The sequence below is a fragment of the Harpegnathos saltator genome, unplaced genomic scaffold (assembly GCF_003227715.2).
Source record: "Harpegnathos saltator strain DR-91 unplaced genomic scaffold, Hsal_v8.6 scaffold467, whole genome shotgun sequence".
NCBI classification, from domain to species: domain Eukaryota; kingdom Metazoa; phylum Arthropoda; class Insecta; order Hymenoptera; family Formicidae; genus Harpegnathos; species Harpegnathos saltator.
Window position 1 is genome coordinate 98499 of NW_020230280.1, and position 18145 is coordinate 116643.

Below are 18145 nucleotides of genomic sequence, written 5' to 3' on the forward strand. Positions count from 1 at the left end.
GTTTGATATTGAATATTGTCGATCGTAAAGATTTATAACTCGATTTTTGTTAGTTTGCCTTGACTTATTTTGTTAGTGTCTTGGCTTATTTCTTTTGCGTGAGATTATTTTATATTTCGTATCATTGAATGTATGCTCTTTTTAAATAAAAATAGTTTTTTGCCAAGATCTGATTTATACCGTACGAATATATTTATCGTGGCTGGTCATCAAATTGCATAACAATACGGTAATGAATCATGTAAACGAGATGTAACAGTACAAGATTTTCCAGATATATTTCGCGAAAAAATTCAAGTATTGTTCCAGTTTCATTTGGTGTGAATATTTCTGTACATTTTGGTGGATCCTAAAATTATTGTGAATAAATATTGTATGTCTGTATTCATTTCTAATATACTTGTGCGCATTCAAAAATAATATATAATTACCATAACGGTACATGAAAGAATTTGCTCAACAAAATATTTGTATATTTGCTCAGCTGTATTCCAATAGTTTGCGAGATAAAAACGATGAGTTGAGAGCACTAATTCTAGGACTGTTGAAATTTGATGATCGGTGAATAGTTTTTCTCTGAAATATGGATTTAAAAAATTTTATATTGGTATCTATAGATCCTAAATTATCACGTACATTACATATCTGAATAAAAATATAATTTTACACTATTATTTATCATATATTACGTAGTAATATATGATATATGTATATGTAAGAACATGAAATATTTCATATATTTGTACTTGAAAAATGTAAAAGTTTGCCATAAAAGTTTCACGAGTATATCTTGATTTCCATCTTTATACAATACATTGCGCAAAATTTTTCTTTCTGTAAATATGCACAATAGATTGGTAGGTACAATACAAGTACAATAAATTACAACAGACATTTTATTCGTATGTTAACTGCTTATAAAGGATGTAATTTTTCCATCACACTTTAAGAGTTATTGGCGATTTTAACAATTCGAGTAAAGTGCACGTTTACCGAGAAATAGCGAAATCAATTTCTTATCTTGCTGTTTTTTCATATAAGTTACATCTTCGGGCATTATCAATTTGGAAACATATAAAGTCGAGGATATGTAACCGCGTTGATATTGCAACGATACATTGTCAAATTTCCAAGGTCCGCATATATCATCGTAACTCACATTGCTTTCGAATTTAGGCTCAGAAAGTAATTTCCTGAGTAAAATCGCTTTATCATCTGGTATTGTGCGCTCAGATAGAAAGCTGCGTTTTATATCTATTATCGCATTCGTTTTATCAAACTTGTTAAATACGTCGTTCATTTCTATATTGTATTTAGACATTTCATAACGTGGTTAAACAGATGATTCTACGTAACATATTTACTGTGAATACAGAAGTATATTAATTAAAATTTGATTATATATATATATATATATATATATATATATATATACCAAGTGAATATATAAGTAGACGACGTATCAACAAAACCTTTTAATATCTTTTTGAAACTTATTAGTACTTTACATAAACGGACATACAAACATATACATATTAATGTACGTAAAACAATAAATTATCAAATTTGTACAAGTAAACCATCTTTCTACAAATATAATCCTGGTCGAATAAATAGGCAATCATGAAAAGTCATCTCAATATTCACAACTTTATTTTTTTTGCTGTGTAATCATTTATAATTCATTACGAGTTGTCAATAAAATTAATATACAGTATATTTTAGAGCAAGAAATATTATGTATTACAAACTAAGAAAGAAAATACATAGTAATAGCAGCAAGAATAGCCTCTCCTATCTTACAAGATTTTTGCGTGCCAAAAATTCATTAGATGTTGCATATTTTAGACGTACTGTTATTATCAGTATTTATGGTATAATATTAACGTTATTATTATTAATTATTATTATTATTATTTATTATCATTAAAGCACATTACTTATTACATAAATCATATTTACCTATATGATTTATAATATATAATGTGTATTTATATTTATATATATATATTTATATATTTATAACGAACACCGCCCACATTATACTACTAGAATTACAAATGGGAGTTTTTTATTTCTTTTACCACCTCTTAAAGATCTGATACTCAAAATAGATGATATATCGTCGATTACATTGAGACGCAGGCTTTTAGTCAATCACTCAAGCAAATGTTTGCGAATGTCCCGTGGGCACAGTTCACTTCCCATTCTGTATAATGTTTTTCCCTTCAGGAGTGTATATCTTCCTCCCAAATTCATTGTAGCACACTTATGGTGTACCTATTTTTGTAGATTATAGTACATATCTGTAATCAGAAATAGATAGTGCGTCTACTGCAGTATTACTCTAAATATGCATGAAAGCAAGTAATTTACGTAATGTGATTATAAATAACACATCGACAAGTTTCCCATATTGACAGTGTAAAATTTCATCGATACGTTACAACATAAATTCTTGCGAACAATACACACAAATAATGCATTTATACTATTTACAATTTTCTTCAAACTTACCTAATTTAATCGGGAAATCTCTGAAAAATAACTAATTTCTCAACAAAAATAAAACGATTTTTGTGAACGAATAAGTGTGTATTTAACTAAAGTATTGTTGATAGTTCAAACACATAATGCAAATATACCGTTTACAAATATATGCATAAGAAATAAGTCTTTCCAGTTACGTATATACACGTATAACGACGATAAAGGAAAATAAATCTAAATATACAATTCCATCATATACTGTATTACAGTTATTGAATACCTACAATGCATAAGAAGTAATTACCGTAAAACATTTTTTTTGCTTGGCAAATATTAAAAACTTTTCTGTACAATAATATAGAATCTATATCATTTTTAATAGAATATATATGTATGTATATATTATTATGTAGAAATAAGATTAAATATATATAAGATATATATATATATATCGAGGAGAAAGATTATACCCTGAGAATTTTCTTGTAATTTTAAACAACTTTACTTCTTTTCCTCTATTGTTATGTTGCTTTAATATACTTTTCAAATATAATCCGAATATAAGAATCATTGCACAGGATAGGAATATTACTATAAGTTACAAAAAACATTTTCACAAGCTTGCATAATGCATCATGCACATGTATTCTCATATAGCACCTTTGTCAGTCGGAAACAATAGTCCATCGAAAAAGGATTTTTACAAGTTTGTAATATCTACAAACATGTGTGTGTAGTATTATATATGTATGAATACTACGATATGCCTACAATTAAGGCATATTTAGTGCTTAGATAATTTTCTTTTCATCTCAGATCTTTGAATAATGCATCTATTAATCGTTAATAAATATATAATAAAATAGAAGAGAAAATACTAGTAAAAAATAATATGCTTTTAGACACACAAATTGTGTCACATAGACTACAGTTTTTATGCACAAACAATAACTCTGATTTTAACAAAGATGTCGCAGTAACGTCAATATTATATTTAAATCTAATACAAATATATATCAGAAGAATACGAAAGGATTGCTACTCAAGGAGCAAAGGGATGATTTAACAGGGATACTGTATAACATTATTAAATACAGCAAATATCAAAGAAATATCATACTATTATAGATTTAGTTACTGTAAAAAATCATTTAATTACATATATGAAGGACTACTATATTAAAAGTTAATATATTGAACAAATTTAAACAGATTTAATAATGCAAAAGAAAAATTTACGAACAAATAAGAGTATAGATACATCATTGAGATGGAAATATCACAAATTTAAAAAAGAATGTTTTTCTCTTCACATATACATTTTACGTAAACCTCTTTTTAATTACAAGAGATTGCCAATGCTAGCTAAATATTGTACAGCAAAACATTATAGGTATATTTGTATCTTGTGGATTATAAATTTAATGGTCATATACATGTGAATTACTATATACTAGCGCACGTCATTCCTCGACAGTATTGCGTATCAATATATGTTCTTGTATCTTACTTTTTTTTTATTCATATAGAATTGATTATGTCATTGCACGTCATGATACACTATTAATTATTAGATCTTACTTTCAATCTGCGCTTTTCATCTTATTTTACTTCCAGCCTGCTGTTTCGGTCTATTTTCTTCGTATTCCAATAAATATAAAGAAGGCAAAAGAGCCGAGTTGAATATATGCTATAAAAAGTATTAAACATAACAAGAAATATAATCTACTGAACTGTGTATAACTACTCAAATTATATATCCCATTTTACGACACTAATATAAAAATCCACTAAAAGCATTTTAAAGTGCAAATGTCTATACTACAGAATATCAAATTGATATTTTCCCCGTTCCCTTTTTTTTTATTGAGTCGCTCTTTCGTTTCTTTGTATATATTTAATATTATAAAAATACGTGAACATGTTATTACATGTTACACTGAATGTGTTTGATTCATAACACATTCATTAGGCATATCAAATGTTTTCTGGGCTCCTCAGAATGGAATAATGTCTATTTCTCTCTCTTTCATTTTAATTTAATAAATTTGAAAGATAGTATATTCAAATAATGTAAAAATAGATATACGAATATATTGTGAGACACATACGGATTTAGATAATCACTTGCAACAATTGCTGGTTGCTGCCTTTTGCCCATCCGACTCGACTAATCGACGGCCTTGACCACTCGTACTTGCATTTCCCGATTGTTCGTTCTTCGGAAGTTTTTTAGCTGTAAAAAAGGGAAAATAATTTTCCTGCGATGAATAACTACATAAATATATCTCGATACTGTTTTGCCAAAAATTATTCTCTTGCTGTTCAATGTAACATACTATCAGTGGATATAGAATTACCATTACCAAGCATTTAACGATAGCACGTAACAGAAAACAGGGTAACGTTTCTGATACGTACATTATCAAGCACAAAATGTACATTTTACAAATAAAAAGGACAAACGATTCAATTGAGATCTCTTAAAAATAACCAGTATACTGTGATTTAAGAAAGTAAACGTTAGTTTCACGAAGTGTTAGGAAAATACAAATAGCTTACCAATTGCAAGGAATATATCATTGACGTTCATCGCCGTCTTAGCAGATGTTTCCATGAAGAGGAGGCCATTTTCATCTGCGTACGTTTGAGCTTCATCATATTCCACCACTCTTTTATTCGCTAAATCCGCCTTATTACCAGCTAATGCTATTACTATGCTTGGACTGGCTTGGCGCTGCAATTCCTTCACCCATGTCTGGGCACGCGAGAATGTATCCTATAAAATATAAGTATATAGTAAAAGTAAATCCAAGTATTTAGCTATGTATTTATTGATTTATTTCTATGTTGTGACCTATTATATTTTTGAACATTCATGACCTTTTTACGTTAAACTGATTGTAAAAATCTAATTAAAAGAATAATAGTTTCTTCAAAATTAATTATATTTGTAGATACTTACATAACGTGTTAACAAATTACTTACTTGGTTTGTTATATCATACACAACAATGGCTGCTTGTGCACCACGATAATACATTGGCGCGAGACTGTGATAACGTTCTTGCCCCGCAGTGTCCCAAATTTCAAATTTTACAGTTGTATCGTCCAAGCATACAGTTTGTGTTAAAAATGCAGCTGGAAATAATATTTGAAATATAGTGAAAATAATTGGTAAAGAGGAAGATAATAAATAAAAATAATTAAATGCACAATACAAAAATAAATATGCAAAAAGGACATGTATAAATCTTTTTGCCATATAGACAATGTAATCTACTATATGAGATATGAACTTTCAGCTTTTAAATTAAGAGAGATATATATTTCAACAGCTATGGCTTTATTGAAAAACTCAAAAAGGTAAATTTGTTTGTGCTTTTACTAAATACAAAAAAGTAAAAAATGATTGTGAATATCCTTACCACCAATTGTACTCTCCTGGTATTCGTGAAATTGTCCTTTGACAAACCTTAAAACAAGGCTCGATTTTCCAACTGCTGATTCACCGAGTAAAACTAATTTAAACTGACAGATTTTCCCTTGCGTCGATCCATTTGGCCTTTGAGCTGTACCTCGATTCGCCATGATCACCTATAAAGAAAATTTATTTATTATCTTAAAATTAATTTATCTTACAATACTCACTAATTATGGATAAATACAACATATTTTAATAGAAATATCTTATATCTTTTTATATGTAACTATAATACACTTATTATATAAAAACAAATATTTTGTAATGAAACATTTCAATATCTAAACATAAAACAAATAAAACTTGTTCATTAATCAATATTCTTGTTGCAAAGTAAGAAACAAATATATTTTCTCTGCATTATCTCTGCATTAAAATGAATCTTATATGGATAATAACCATATTACAATGAGATTTTATAATTTTCAATTGCAGTTGTCTGTTTTCTAGAACTCAATTTAACAGATAAATGTCTATTTATACTGGAACTTCATATGGCAGATAAGACATTTCGTGTACACTGTAATTAGGCAATTCTAATGTCATTAAATCACAAAGTGCTTCGTGTCAAATTTCAATTAGATACATAATATAAAACAGATAAAATGGATGTCACAAATAGGCATAATTAAAAGTAGATGTTATAAAAAATATACAAGGAGCAGAATTACTTCTCGGGAGAAGATACTTTCACAAAATATGAGTGCGTGTGATAAGATAAGGATATCCAGAAAAATACAGATTGCAGGACAAAAGTAGCATTAAAATAAAAGTTGTTGAAATACAAGAATTATAAAAGCGACCGAATACGGCCGGACAGAGATCTGCAAATGAACTAAATAAAAAATTCGCGTTTGTAAAAGAATTGCACAGTGATTAATGAAATTCTGGTAATCGGGACTGGAGTCGCGACAGAATCGGCGATTACTTACGAATTTACTGCTTCGATAAAGTAGCTAACTATTTGGGAAACAGAGTAGATTCTTTTTAACCCATTAAGGTTCAGCACTGTTAATTATATTATCCAATTAGTCTCCGTTAGCGCAACCAAATGCGTCTTTCTCGCATTACTCTTTTCTCTCAGTGCGATATCGCTGACAGTACTGAAACGGCCGTTCCGTAAATGGGCCAGAAGGAAAGAGTGAATACGGGAACAACGCTTGCGAGCAGAGCAATGCACTCACAACTTGACGGCTTTTACGACAAATCACGAGATTCGTGCGACGCTCGTGAAAAGGACCGACAAGCTCCGCTCGCTCGCGCGCGCTCTATGTGGCTGCTCCGTTTAGTTACGAGCTACTGTGCGACGATAGAAAAATTCGTGGAATGATTACCTACGTCATCGGTAACACCTCGTAGTAACCTTGGCTGAAACAGCTATTATCGAAAAATCATGAGAAACCGTTCAAAAACGGTGCATCAATGCAACGCGAAGAAGGAACAAGGAGAGAAAGAGAAAGAGAGAGAGAGAGAGAGAGAGAAAAAGGGAGACAGAGACAGAGAGAGAGGGGGGAGAGAGAGAGAGAGAGCCTGATCGTGTATGTCGTGCGTACACATCATGGCGCACGTACGTATATGCGCACGTATGTATACTCGCGCAAGCGCGCATCGTGTATGTGTGCAAATAAGAGAGAGAGAGACGGAGATATGAGATAGCGGAAAAAGATCGTGAGGAAACGGAGGGAGTGCGAGGGAGAAAGCAGCAAGCGCGCGAGCGAGTAAGAGATAGAGATAGAGAGATAGAGATAGAGAGAGAGAGATAGATAGAGAGAGAGAGAAGAGATGAATAAAGGGAGTGAACGATGCACCACAATTGTTACAGCCCTGAGCACTTGTCACCGCCCGTGAAACGTCAGCAAGGAAATCCGAAATATCAAACTCCCTTTAAAAACTAGAGCATGTTGTTTTCTCCAGGAAAACGCGTCCAAATGATAATGCACGCGCTTTCGTTCCCCGTCCGGATGTGTAAACATCCTGTTATATTTTCTTCTTACACGTGAGCGATCTCATTTTTCTCGGGATAATTTAACAATTTGTTTCTTATTTCGCTTGCTCGCACACGTTCTCATTCGAACGACGGGTGACGAACACCTGTCAAGTTGGAAATCATGGGTGTTAGAATATGCTTAACCTGCTTGCGTCAGGAAGTTCGTCGTTAAATAGGAACGCTGTACGCTGGCTGTTGACTCGTGGAACGACGACGCGTGAAGACGACGACGACGACAGGCGCGTAACACCGTCGCGCGACGATGATTCACGTCGGTTCACTACCGCGCGTCAAGCACGATCACTCACTGTCTCCGGTAGATTGGCCCGCTGCTGACAGAGCATAGATCGCGCAATCGACGTAGAATGTGTACATTTAGGACAGCTCTGTTGGTCGACGTTATACGAGAACGACACACGGCAATAACAGCAATAATTCCGAGCCGCTCCTCTTAAGTATGGTTCACCACGATCCAGAAGATTAATATTTGCACTTCGTCTTTTCGCTCTCGCTCGATGCCGTTTGATTCTTCGTTTGCATGTAACGGAAGCGTACGTTCAAAAGATGTATTTGTCGCGTTTTCGTTACACTTCCATCTGATGCAGCAGCCTGAGCATTCGTCTCTTCTCTCTTGTAACCTATATCGATGATACCACCAGATACCGACGACGGCGACAACGACGGCGACAACGACGACGACGATGACGACGACGACGACGACGACGACGACGACGACGACGACGACGACGACGACGACGAAGACGACGACGACGACGATGATGATAATGATAACGACGAAGACGACGAGAACGAGGAGTAGCAGTCGGAACTTTAACACACCGCGTTAGAGAGGGAGAGACAGAAAGAAAAGAGAGGAAGAGGGGGAAAGAGAGAAAGGGAAAGAGATTACCGACACGCGCGGTGCATACGGTGCTGCGTCACTTTTCGCTGTTCGTTCTGCTTCGTTTCCGAAGGTCGCAGCGATGCAGTGCGACTACTCGATTGACGTCGCGAATTAGACGGAACTCGAACGACGATGTTCGGAACGCGAATCTCGGCGGATACTACTTGTAGGAGACTCTCGTCCCGACACCGTTTTTTCTTCACGACTCACAAGTGTATACGTACCAACCACTACGGATAAATAGGAAGCAATTTGAACATGATGATTTATTATGCGGCGTACCTATAACGCAACGTACCTAAAACACTATCTATTATACCACTGATTTGACCAATAGGAATTGACATAGGAGGACGAAATATAAACTATAATCACAGAACTATAATCACATAGAAATAAGGTTGAATGTTGTTCCTCTGATTGGTTCGCATGATAATCAATACGCAATTGGTCGGTTTGAATCGTCTTTAAAAATGGTGGCTGTTCAGAGTTACAACTTTCCGTTTGACAGACTTGTGTTTACGACGTGAAAACGTGTATGTTGCTAGTAACGATATGCACCATTCTTTGAACTGCGATTTCTGATATTAATTTCGAGATAGAATTATCCTTATTTTGTGTTAAATACCAACGCGTGGTTTATCGTATCTATTCGTAGTTAATTTTTCAAAGTTTTCCGGCTGCACATTTGTTAGACGTGTGGAAAAACTGTCAAATTTTCTCCTCACAAAATACTTGAATGTAAGAAGGAATGGAAAAATACCAGCAAATGAAAGCATTCATTTCGGTGGCTGTAGATTATAACAAGCATCCCAATGAAAACGCTACGTCCGATATACAAAGGAATCTCGGGGTAAATATGAAACAATATTTATATGACATTGTATATACAGTTACATCTTATAAAATGATCGTGAATGAAATGTAGCATTTTGTGCAATAAATTTGCTTCTCAGGTAATAAGTGCATCATTGGATCTCAGTATATTTGATCCTGGCACCAGTATAGCTGCAGAATTTTATGTGAGCTTGTATGAGCTTATGAACTCTTTGGGATCTCGATCTACTTTGATCTGGAGCACCATAGATGTTTTACAAAATGTTTGCCGAAATGTTCCTGCTAGACAAGCACTTATTCATACATACAAATTTGCCCCAATATTGGCAAGGTTACTAGAAGTAAGAAACATTGATGTTTTATAATCATTACAACAAACTTGGAAAAGAAATGTTTATTAAAAATATTATTTAGAATAGAATTTGTTTTATAATTAAACAAAAGATTAAAAAATATTTGTTTTCTTTTATACATAGGCAAATTTGACGACTGAAAAGAGGATAAGAGTTTTGAAATTACTTCAAGAATTAACATATGGAATTAAAATATCATGGCAAGAAGCTCATCTTCCATATTTAATTTCTATCTTGACTCAATGGATTGAACAATCAAAAGAAGAAGAAATTATTGCTCTTTCTTTAGGAGTGCTGGTAAATCTATGTTATAAAAATCTTCCAGCAGTATACACATTGATGAGAACTATCAAAACTAAAGAGTTCATTCGAACATTACTGAAGCTTCAAGATCATCTCAGTACTAGTGTGCAATGTTGTAAACTCTTAATTATACTTGAACCAACTAATACAAACATTTCTGAGAAATATATCTTGGACTTTGCATCACTGACTTTTGTCAATCTCAGGACAGCAATGAGACAAAAGGATATTTTATTATTAAGACATATTATCGATTTCTTCAATGATGTTGGACAAAATGAACATTCTCGAAATGTGCTGCTTACATATTCAAAGTAAGTCAATTACATTAAAGATTTTTGCATAATGCAAGTAATACAGGACATATTTTTGGTATTGTCTAGTTACCAGAAAGATGTTGATAATACACTGGCTACATTGGAAGAGGAAACAGATCCAGAATGTGTTGCTCTTATAATGGAATTTTTATTATCATTAGTGAAGTTGAAGTTACCTGCCTTAATTCCTTTATATCCTGCTTGTATAAAATCAGCTATGACATGGGTACCTGTGGAACAAGTATGTAAACATAACTATATCTATAATATAAATAACTATATCTACATTATCATTTTCTTTAATATTGATAACTATATCTTTTATAAATACTATAATTTGATATATAATAACAGGAATTTATACAAGAAGGAAGAGTTAATTAATAATTTAATCATAGTTCTTCTGTCGGTTGTAGGTGTGCTCTAAAGCTTTAGCACTTATACGAACTGTAATTATTGATTCACGACGCACCAAAACTTCCACTGACGTTCTAACAGAACTAGATCCATCTGTTCTTATGCTCATAACGAATTCAGGAGATGAAATTAATGACCAAAATAGAAGTAGGAACGCGGAGACAGAAACTAGACAAGCTGAATTAATGCAACTGTTTCAAGAAATGATCAAGAGCATTCCACTCAGAAAGAAGATCATGCAGTCGTTTAGTGAACACGAGATGCGTATTTTATTCAGCCATATGCTAGATAATGAATTTTCTGCTGCTGGAGATTGGACTGGGAATTTCATCCAGGTATTATTCCTTAAGCTTAAATATGTAGTAAAAGTTAGAAATATACTAAATCTATTTCCAATATTGCAGAATACTTCTATCAATCTTTATATTCACGCGTTAGTTTTAACGGCGGACTTGGCAGCGAATCATTCCAATTGGTTAACATTGTACTCCGAATTGCTCAGTAGAAAACAAGTGCAAATGACAATGGCATTAGCATTATTCACTGGTGACAGCGAGGTGAAGCAGAAAGTCTTGCAGTTAACATCCTCGGTTGGGTTTCCACAGGAATGGTAAGTGTGGTCGTATAACAAAATGTTCACTTTGACTCATTGTAAAATAATTGTGCAATATGATGTTTCTGTTCGATAAGTGTTGTCGCAGTGGCACTTTGCATGAAAGAATTAGAACCATTGGTACTAGTGCAAAGTACTAACAGTGATATATTGAGAAATATTACAAACAAGACACCTTTGAATTATACCGGAAACGAAATGGCACCTTTATTCTCGATCGCACAAGAGGAGCGTCTTGATGCGTTTTTGACCAGATTACAATCGGCTTTCGAATCAAATCAGATAGCAGATATTCCGACATCCGCGGTAATGGAATTATACGAGTATAAGGTACAATTTTCTCGCATATTCTATTCTATATCATACCTATATTTGTATATATCGTATCTAACTTTTTTAAAGTTAGCAGCAATGAGGCATTCCGAAAGGGCGATGCAATCGAGCTTAGAAGCGGCGAATAATCATTCCACCAGTCTTCAGCATAGAGTAGCACAAGTGGTAGCTGAATCTTGTAGATTACATCAACTACTATTCGATACCCAGCAATGTTTAGAAGGAACAAAAGCTGAAAAAATTATATTAACAGGAAAGCTCAGTGAGATGGAGGATCAATCCAAGAAAGTGCTTTTGATCAAGAAAAAAGTTAATATATACTATTACAATTGTGCGAATCACACAATTGCCACGAATGTTTTCATAATTACGACTTTTGTATTTTGTACAGGAAATCGAATCTTTGAAAAAAATTGTGATGGAGAAAACAGCGAATATAGAATACTTGAACGAGAAACTAACGCAACGTACGAAGGAACTAGAAGTCAGTAATAATAAAATTGATACATTAAATAGGAAAGTCCAGGAATCAGAAAATGAACGCGTAACTGCTGAAACGAAAGCTACGGATATGAGCAATATGAATCGTGAATTAAACAAAGCTCTACAAAAAATGAAGGATTCTCTCAGCAAGAAAGAACATGTACGAAAATCTTTTCACATTGGAAACAAAAAATATAAAATTTCAATATTTTGTCTTATTTTTGCAGATTTTAGAGAAGAAAAAAGCAGAGATTGAAACGAATCAGAGAGATATATCTGCGCTTAAGCAAGAGCTTCAACAAATGACGCAAATGTTGCACACGTACGAGCAGACCATATCGGAAAAAGAAGGGAATATACAAAGAATGAAAGCAGAATTGACTGACTTAAGCCGCATGCGAGATATGATCTTCGAGCTTACCGCTAAGAAGAAAGATGATTTAAATTCAAGCTAACATCCTTTTTACTTTAGGACTTTTACTAGTGTACGTGATAAATGCGTATATAAATTGGTAAATGCAATTTTATCTTCTTTTTTCCCTTTTGAATTTTTACATATATTTACATATTTAACTATTTTATATTCAATCATTTTAAAATTTCTATCAATATAATATAATAAACATTTTGATAATTGTATCTTGATAAATTTAGCTTTCTATAAAAACAGCACGATGCAACTTTAACTGAAAGATTTATTAAAGGAATAGGAGGTACAAATGTTATGAAAAATTGTATATAAACAATATTGACTATTATTATTGTACATTTTTTGGTCATTGCACATCAAACGTGATCGTTACATTCGGAAAGAACTTTTGTATAATTATCTGTGTAAGACTATTTTTACATTTCTTCTCATAAATTAAAACTCAAGTACAGTTATTCTGTACTTGATTATGCAAAAATTTTTACTTCTTAAAATACCATTAAATAGATTAAAAATGTATAATACGCATGCAATATACCATTAAGAGTAGCGATAGTGTTTTTGCCAATGGCTAAAACTAATACTTTAATGCGTCTATGTTACGCTTCCATTATAACTAAATACGATTGCTTATAATCTTTGCTTTATCTCACAAATACGTAGAATAAAATTTCTACAAATAATTATGTATATATAATTTTTCTTAACGATAAAATCGTTTACTCGAATTCGCATGTTATTTTACTATCAGAAATATATACGTTAATAATACATCGACATGGTTAAAGTAAGCTTCATGTATATATAGAAGCTATTTATCTTACTTTATCCTTTGGCATTATAAATAAGTAATACCATTTTTTCAAAGAAATACATTTATATGCCAAGATAAGATTGACGTGGCAACATATCTTTTTTTTAAATTATATAAATAAGAAAATATATTAATATACATAAATATAATTCTCAATAACATTAAATTTTAATTCTTTCTTTTTAAACTTCTGTCACCAGTACAGAATTCGCATATATAAAATATAATGAAAGACACATATATTACAGTTTTCAATTGTTAAAGTTTTTGTCTGTTACATGGTAGCGAGATATGTTTAAAATTAAATATGCGAGAATCAAATATTATTTCTTCATATGTATCACGTTGTATCAATATCACAGTTTATTCTGTCAACATCATGTATACTGTACTTTTTCCTAGATCAAGAATTTTCTTATATGTATATACATACGTTCGAAAATCGAGCATATACATAAAGTTGAAAATCTTATAATTCCCGATTTAAGGAATAGTATCGCACATATGATGCTGATTATTTAGTTACCTAATTAATTTCCAATAATAGACTTTTTTCTTCATTTACCTACACATCACATAATAATCGACGTAATTGAATCATTAGGACAATAAAACAACTAGGAGGAAAGTACATGCTTTTCATTTCCAATATTTAGCGTAAATATCACATTCAGCAGTGTGTATTTACGTCATATACTATATTAGCACGAATTGATAATTGAAATTTGATCTATTTGTATCATATCTCGCTGAACGATGCATGTGACCAGACAAAAAACTTAAAGTAAAGGAATCGGAATGTTAAATTATTTTAATAATTTCGGTGATACCTGTATACCGAATCACATGAAGTGAGCTGTCATGACCTTTAAAGCTGAGTTAAAACGTACTGTGTGCAACATGATTGAAGAATATGTTATTTTCCACGTTCAATATCGCATGTCTAATGTGACATTGTCATCAACTGCCACCCTTGCTCCATGGTTGTTCCGTGGCAGAAGCGAACATTAGGTAAAAGCAATTAGTAGCCATATTTATTCCTGCTGCCATCCAGAAAACCGTATGCCAGCGCGCGAGAGTCTCCTGTGATAATATAAAAAGATCATAAAGAAAATGCACATATACATATATCACGGAGGATGTTTGAAACGAATCAACTTTTTTGTTTACAACTAAAGTACATAAAATGTACTAACATGTCCTTCAACTATACTGCCAATTACATATGGCGCCAAGAAACCGCACGTGTTTGCCGCGGCATTGGTTAATCCGTACAGAGTACCAGCATAACGCGGAGCTAACGCAATATGATTCATCTGATTTCCAGCGTACACCGCCCCTTGAAGAGAACCTAATCCGGCGAGCATTAGCATCACTGTCATACGATCGCAACCAGCCCAGATAGCACCGACAAAACTAAGACTGGGACCTAATGAGGCTACAGTGTTCCACAGCTTAAACGAAGCCAATGGTGATATCATACGACGAGCAAGGAGAGCATCCGCGAAGCTTGAGATACCAAGACCCACCAACCAAGCGCTCAGATAAGGCAGCGCCGATAAATAGGCGTTCTGTTGCACATTCAAACGCAAGATCTTATCCATGTACGTTGGTAGTTCGGTCAAGAGAGTGTAGAAGGCCCAAGATTGCCCACATTGCGTGATAGTGATAGCCCACATAGGTAGAGACATGAAAACGGATAGCCAAGGTACTCCCGGATCGTCATCCTATCATAAGAATTTCTTACTTATTATTATTAAGTCAGATCTATTAACACGATCTTTTATTTGAGTGTTAATATATTAAGAATGACACCGACCTCATCTTTTTTTTCAACACTGGCTTCGATATAGGCTTTCTCAGAAGGATCGATCCTTGCATGTTGTGCTGGAGTATCATATATAAATGTTAACCAGAATACATACCACAAGATACCAAGTCCACCAAACAAGTAAAATGCGAGGGGCCAACCGCCCCATAATTCTAAAGAACATAGCCAGCCACTCACTGGTAGCGACACAACAGTACCAAAATTTGCACCTGAAAATTGTGAGTCTTTAAACATCTAACAATGATTTATCTAAATAATAAATATCTCTGAATAATTTATATTTAATGGAAAAAAACTGACAAATTACCTGCATAAACTATAGCAGCAAATTTACTTCTCTCTAATGGAGGTACCCAATGCGCTAGCATACTATGCATTGCAGGGAATGTTACACCCTACATATAATATGTTGATGAGATATTAGCGACGATTTTATATATTTCAGAAGCAGAAGCAAATGTTTACCTCGGTAAATCCTTCTGCAACTCGCACAACTAGAAACGGTATCAGACCCCAATATGCGGCAAAAGGACTTACTACAGTCAACACAGCTGTCAAAAACACCCCGAGACCATAAATTAACTTGCCACCCATTTTTTCAGCCATCCTACCACCTGGAACATTTGTAGTTACATAGCCAAGAAAAAAAGCACCTAATATGATACCTTGAGTCTTCTCATTCCATGCAAATTCTCCTGCACTCTGAAAAATATAAGTTTATTCTCAATAATAGAAATAATATAAAAAGATTACAAAATGAATGAGTATAATAAAATAATAAAAAAAGATAATTTATATTGATATAGAAAAGAATATTATCTTTACACAGTATACAAGCATATAAATGTATATATTCACATGCTTAATCATATGTTAAACAAGATAAGTCTGTGAACATATAATATTAAGTAATAAGTAATATCAAATGGCACAATGGAATAAAACATTCATATTCATAAAATCACTCATTCATATTCATAAATCATAAAATTTAAATACAATACAATATAGAGACATATTGAAATAATAATATTTATAAAAATAATAATTATTTGATCTGTAATTTATAAGAATAATATTTGATCTTTTAGATTAGTAACAAGTTCTTCATTTCAGATTTATTTTTCAATCTATTCTTCATGAATTTGGAAATAAATTTGATTTATTTTCAAGTCTGTGAAAAATATAGCACCAATCTAAAAGCTAAATCAAGTATTTTACCATAAAAGCTTAAAATATAAAATAATAATAATTTTACCGGTATGAAGGTTCCATTTATTGGCTTCATTTTATGGCAAACATCGCTAGTATCATTGTCTTCAGTATGCGGTATTGCTGTTTGATTAACCATGGAAACAATAGCTACTGATAAGTTGACTCTCATAGCATATACTAGAGCAAAACCAAGGAAACCCAGAAAACCCAATGTATGGCGTGCTTTTACACATGATTTCGTATCAGTTGGTATTTGTGATGAATTAACTGAAAGAATATTACTATAAATACATAATAACAACAAAGAACATGAATTGTTATCTGCATTTGATTATTAATGATAACAATCTAAAGGCATAATTTCATTTTCTTGTTAAGATTCTTTAATGATATATAAAACTAGTCTTGTAATTAGTAATTAGTCTTTTTAAAATGTTAATATTTTATTAAGTGATAAAATATAAAACAAATTTAAATAATTTAAAACATTTGAACGTATCAATTGAGATCTCCTATATGTAAAACTAAAGGACATCTGACACATTTAACTTGTCATCGACTGATGTCATTGACTGTTATCAGTTAAATACCGCGTAAATTCTCTTTTTGCAACATTCAAATAAAAGAAAATTGTTTTTAGATAATAATGCTCTACTCGCGTCGTTCATATCGCTATAATTATTTCCTTGTTTCCAAACAATGCGCCACATTATTTTGGCGGAAATAAACACTGTCATACGCGAGGAGAGAAAGTGTAATTACGCAAACGGTGGGTGTTGCAGGAATGCAGGATGTTACTGATAATCTCACGGACAGACCTCGTTCCAAGGAAACGTTGACACAAAGAGGCTGATCGTCTCTGGAGACGCTGGGATCCAGCACTTCCATGATTCCTGCTTTCCCGTTTCCTCGTTTTCGTGGTTGATCCGTTCTATTCTAAGGTGATCCGTTCTATTCTAAGGTGATGTCACACTTTCACAATGACTCACTACCATTCTAGACATCGAAATTATGTTTTTGTTCCACTCCCTCCAATACATTCGCGCATCTCAACCGTCACGGTCGAGAACAAATTGTGATTCGGACGCGCGGATTTGTTATCACTTTAATATCCACGGGAAGGGAGGGGAGAGTTCTTGCATAATGTCACCAAAATTCTGAAATTATAAAGCAGCCTCATCTCTGAGTCGTATTTGGCGACAAAACATAAATTACTTTTGTGATTGTGAGAAATTTATCGGCTGTCGCGTGGAGGATGTCCTTAAAAAAGGATGTTATCGATAAAATAGTTTCACAAGTTGGATATTCTTTTTAATCATAATATGATAAAGAAG

At 32.9% G+C, this 18145-nt stretch overlaps 4 protein-coding genes across 6 annotated transcripts; 1 reads left to right on the forward strand and 3 right to left on the reverse strand.

Moving 5' to 3' along the window:
• Window positions 1–181: 181 nt before the first annotated feature.
• Window positions 182–1392, reverse strand: LOC105185038 (uncharacterized). The gene is given in 3 exon segments (XM_025302089.1): window positions 182–379; window positions 462–593; window positions 968–1392. Coding segments are annotated over 3 exon segments (672 nt in total). The 5' UTR covers window positions 1322–1392; the 3' UTR covers window positions 182–193.
• Window positions 1393–3888: 2496 nt separating this feature from the next.
• On the reverse strand, window positions 3889–8673 carry Rab5 (RAS oncogene family member Rab5). Of its 3 annotated transcripts, XM_025302043.1 has the most exons (7): window positions 8106–8673; window positions 7309–7351; window positions 5919–6087; window positions 5480–5631; window positions 5053–5269; window positions 4602–4726; window positions 3889–4180 (listed from the first exon to the last, which is right to left on the reverse strand). In XM_025302043.1, the coding sequence occupies exons 3-6, from the start codon at window positions 6079–6081 to the stop codon at window positions 4614–4616; spliced, it is 645 nt and encodes a 214-aa protein (XP_025157828.1). In that variant the 5' UTR covers window positions 6082–6087; window positions 7309–7351; window positions 8106–8673; the 3' UTR covers window positions 3889–4180; window positions 4602–4613. The 3 variants fall into 3 exon arrangements, with proteins under 3 accessions (XP_025157828.1, XP_011142520.1, XP_019697798.1); XM_011144218.3 differs by lacking the exon at window positions 7309–7351; XM_019842239.2 differs by lacking the exons at window positions 7309–7351; window positions 8106–8673 and adding an exon at window positions 6907–7265.
• Window positions 8674–9616: 943 nt separating this feature from the next.
• Window positions 9617–13054, forward strand: LOC105185017 (uncharacterized). Its single transcript, XM_025302042.1, has 10 exons — window positions 9617–9718; window positions 9822–10043; window positions 10179–10672; window positions 10742–10916; window positions 11092–11427; window positions 11497–11702; window positions 11783–12035; window positions 12108–12347; window positions 12430–12681; window positions 12749–13054. Exons 1-10 carry the CDS (start codon window positions 9617–9619, stop codon window positions 12974–12976), a joined length of 2508 nt encoding a protein of 835 aa, XP_025157827.1. The 3' UTR covers window positions 12977–13054.
• An 874-nt stretch (window positions 13055–13928) lies between these two features.
• On the reverse strand, window positions 13929–17954 carry MFS10 (major facilitator superfamily transporter 10). Its single transcript, XM_011144215.3, has 7 exons — window positions 17630–17954; window positions 16855–17078; window positions 16062–16298; window positions 15904–15991; window positions 15585–15805; window positions 14962–15492; window positions 13929–14848 (listed from the first exon to the last, which is right to left on the reverse strand). The coding sequence occupies exons 1-7, from the start codon at window positions 17697–17699 to the stop codon at window positions 14726–14728; spliced, it is 1494 nt and encodes a 497-aa protein (XP_011142517.1). The 5' UTR covers window positions 17700–17954; the 3' UTR covers window positions 13929–14725.
• Window positions 17955–18145: the final 191 nt, after the last annotated feature.

What these genes read in the sequence shown, in the direction of transcription:
- Rab5 (XM_011144218.3), bottom strand. Translation starts at nt 6,081, where the DNA reads ATGGCGAATCGAGGTACAGCTCAAAGGCCAAATGGATCGACGCAAGGG. An exon ending in CCAGGAGAGTACAATTGGTG is followed by an intron (nt 5,632 to 5,918) that starts GTAAGGATATTC and finishes TATTATTTCCAG; the next exon opens with CTGCATTTTTAACACAAACT. An exon ending in TGTATGATATAACAAACCAA is followed by an intron (nt 5,270 to 5,479) that starts GTAAGTAATTTG and finishes TATATTTTATAG; the next exon opens with GATACATTCTCGCGTGCCCA.
- LOC105185017 (XM_025302042.1), top strand. Translation starts at nt 9,617, where the DNA reads ATGGAAAAATACCAGCAAATGAAAGCATTCATTTCGGTGGCTGTAGAT. An exon ending in GGACTGGGAATTTCATCCAG is followed by an intron (nt 11,428 to 11,496) that starts GTATTATTCCTT and finishes CCAATATTGCAG; the next exon opens with AATACTTCTATCAATCTTTA. An exon ending in GTTGGGTTTCCACAGGAATG is followed by an intron (nt 11,703 to 11,782) that starts GTAAGTGTGGTC and finishes CTGTTCGATAAG; the next exon opens with TGTTGTCGCAGTGGCACTTT.
- MFS10 (XM_011144215.3), bottom strand. Translation starts at nt 17,699, where the DNA reads ATGGAAGTGCTGGATCCCAGCGTCTCCAGAGACGATCAGCCTCTTTGT. An exon ending in TGCTGCTATAGTTTATGCAG is followed by an intron (nt 15,806 to 15,903) that starts GTAATTTGTCAG and finishes CACAATTTTCAG; the next exon opens with GTGCAAATTTTGGTACTGTT. An exon ending in GCAGTATAGTTGAAGGACAT is followed by an intron (nt 14,849 to 14,961) that starts GTTAGTACATTT and finishes ATATTATCACAG; the next exon opens with GAGACTCTCGCGCGCTGGCA.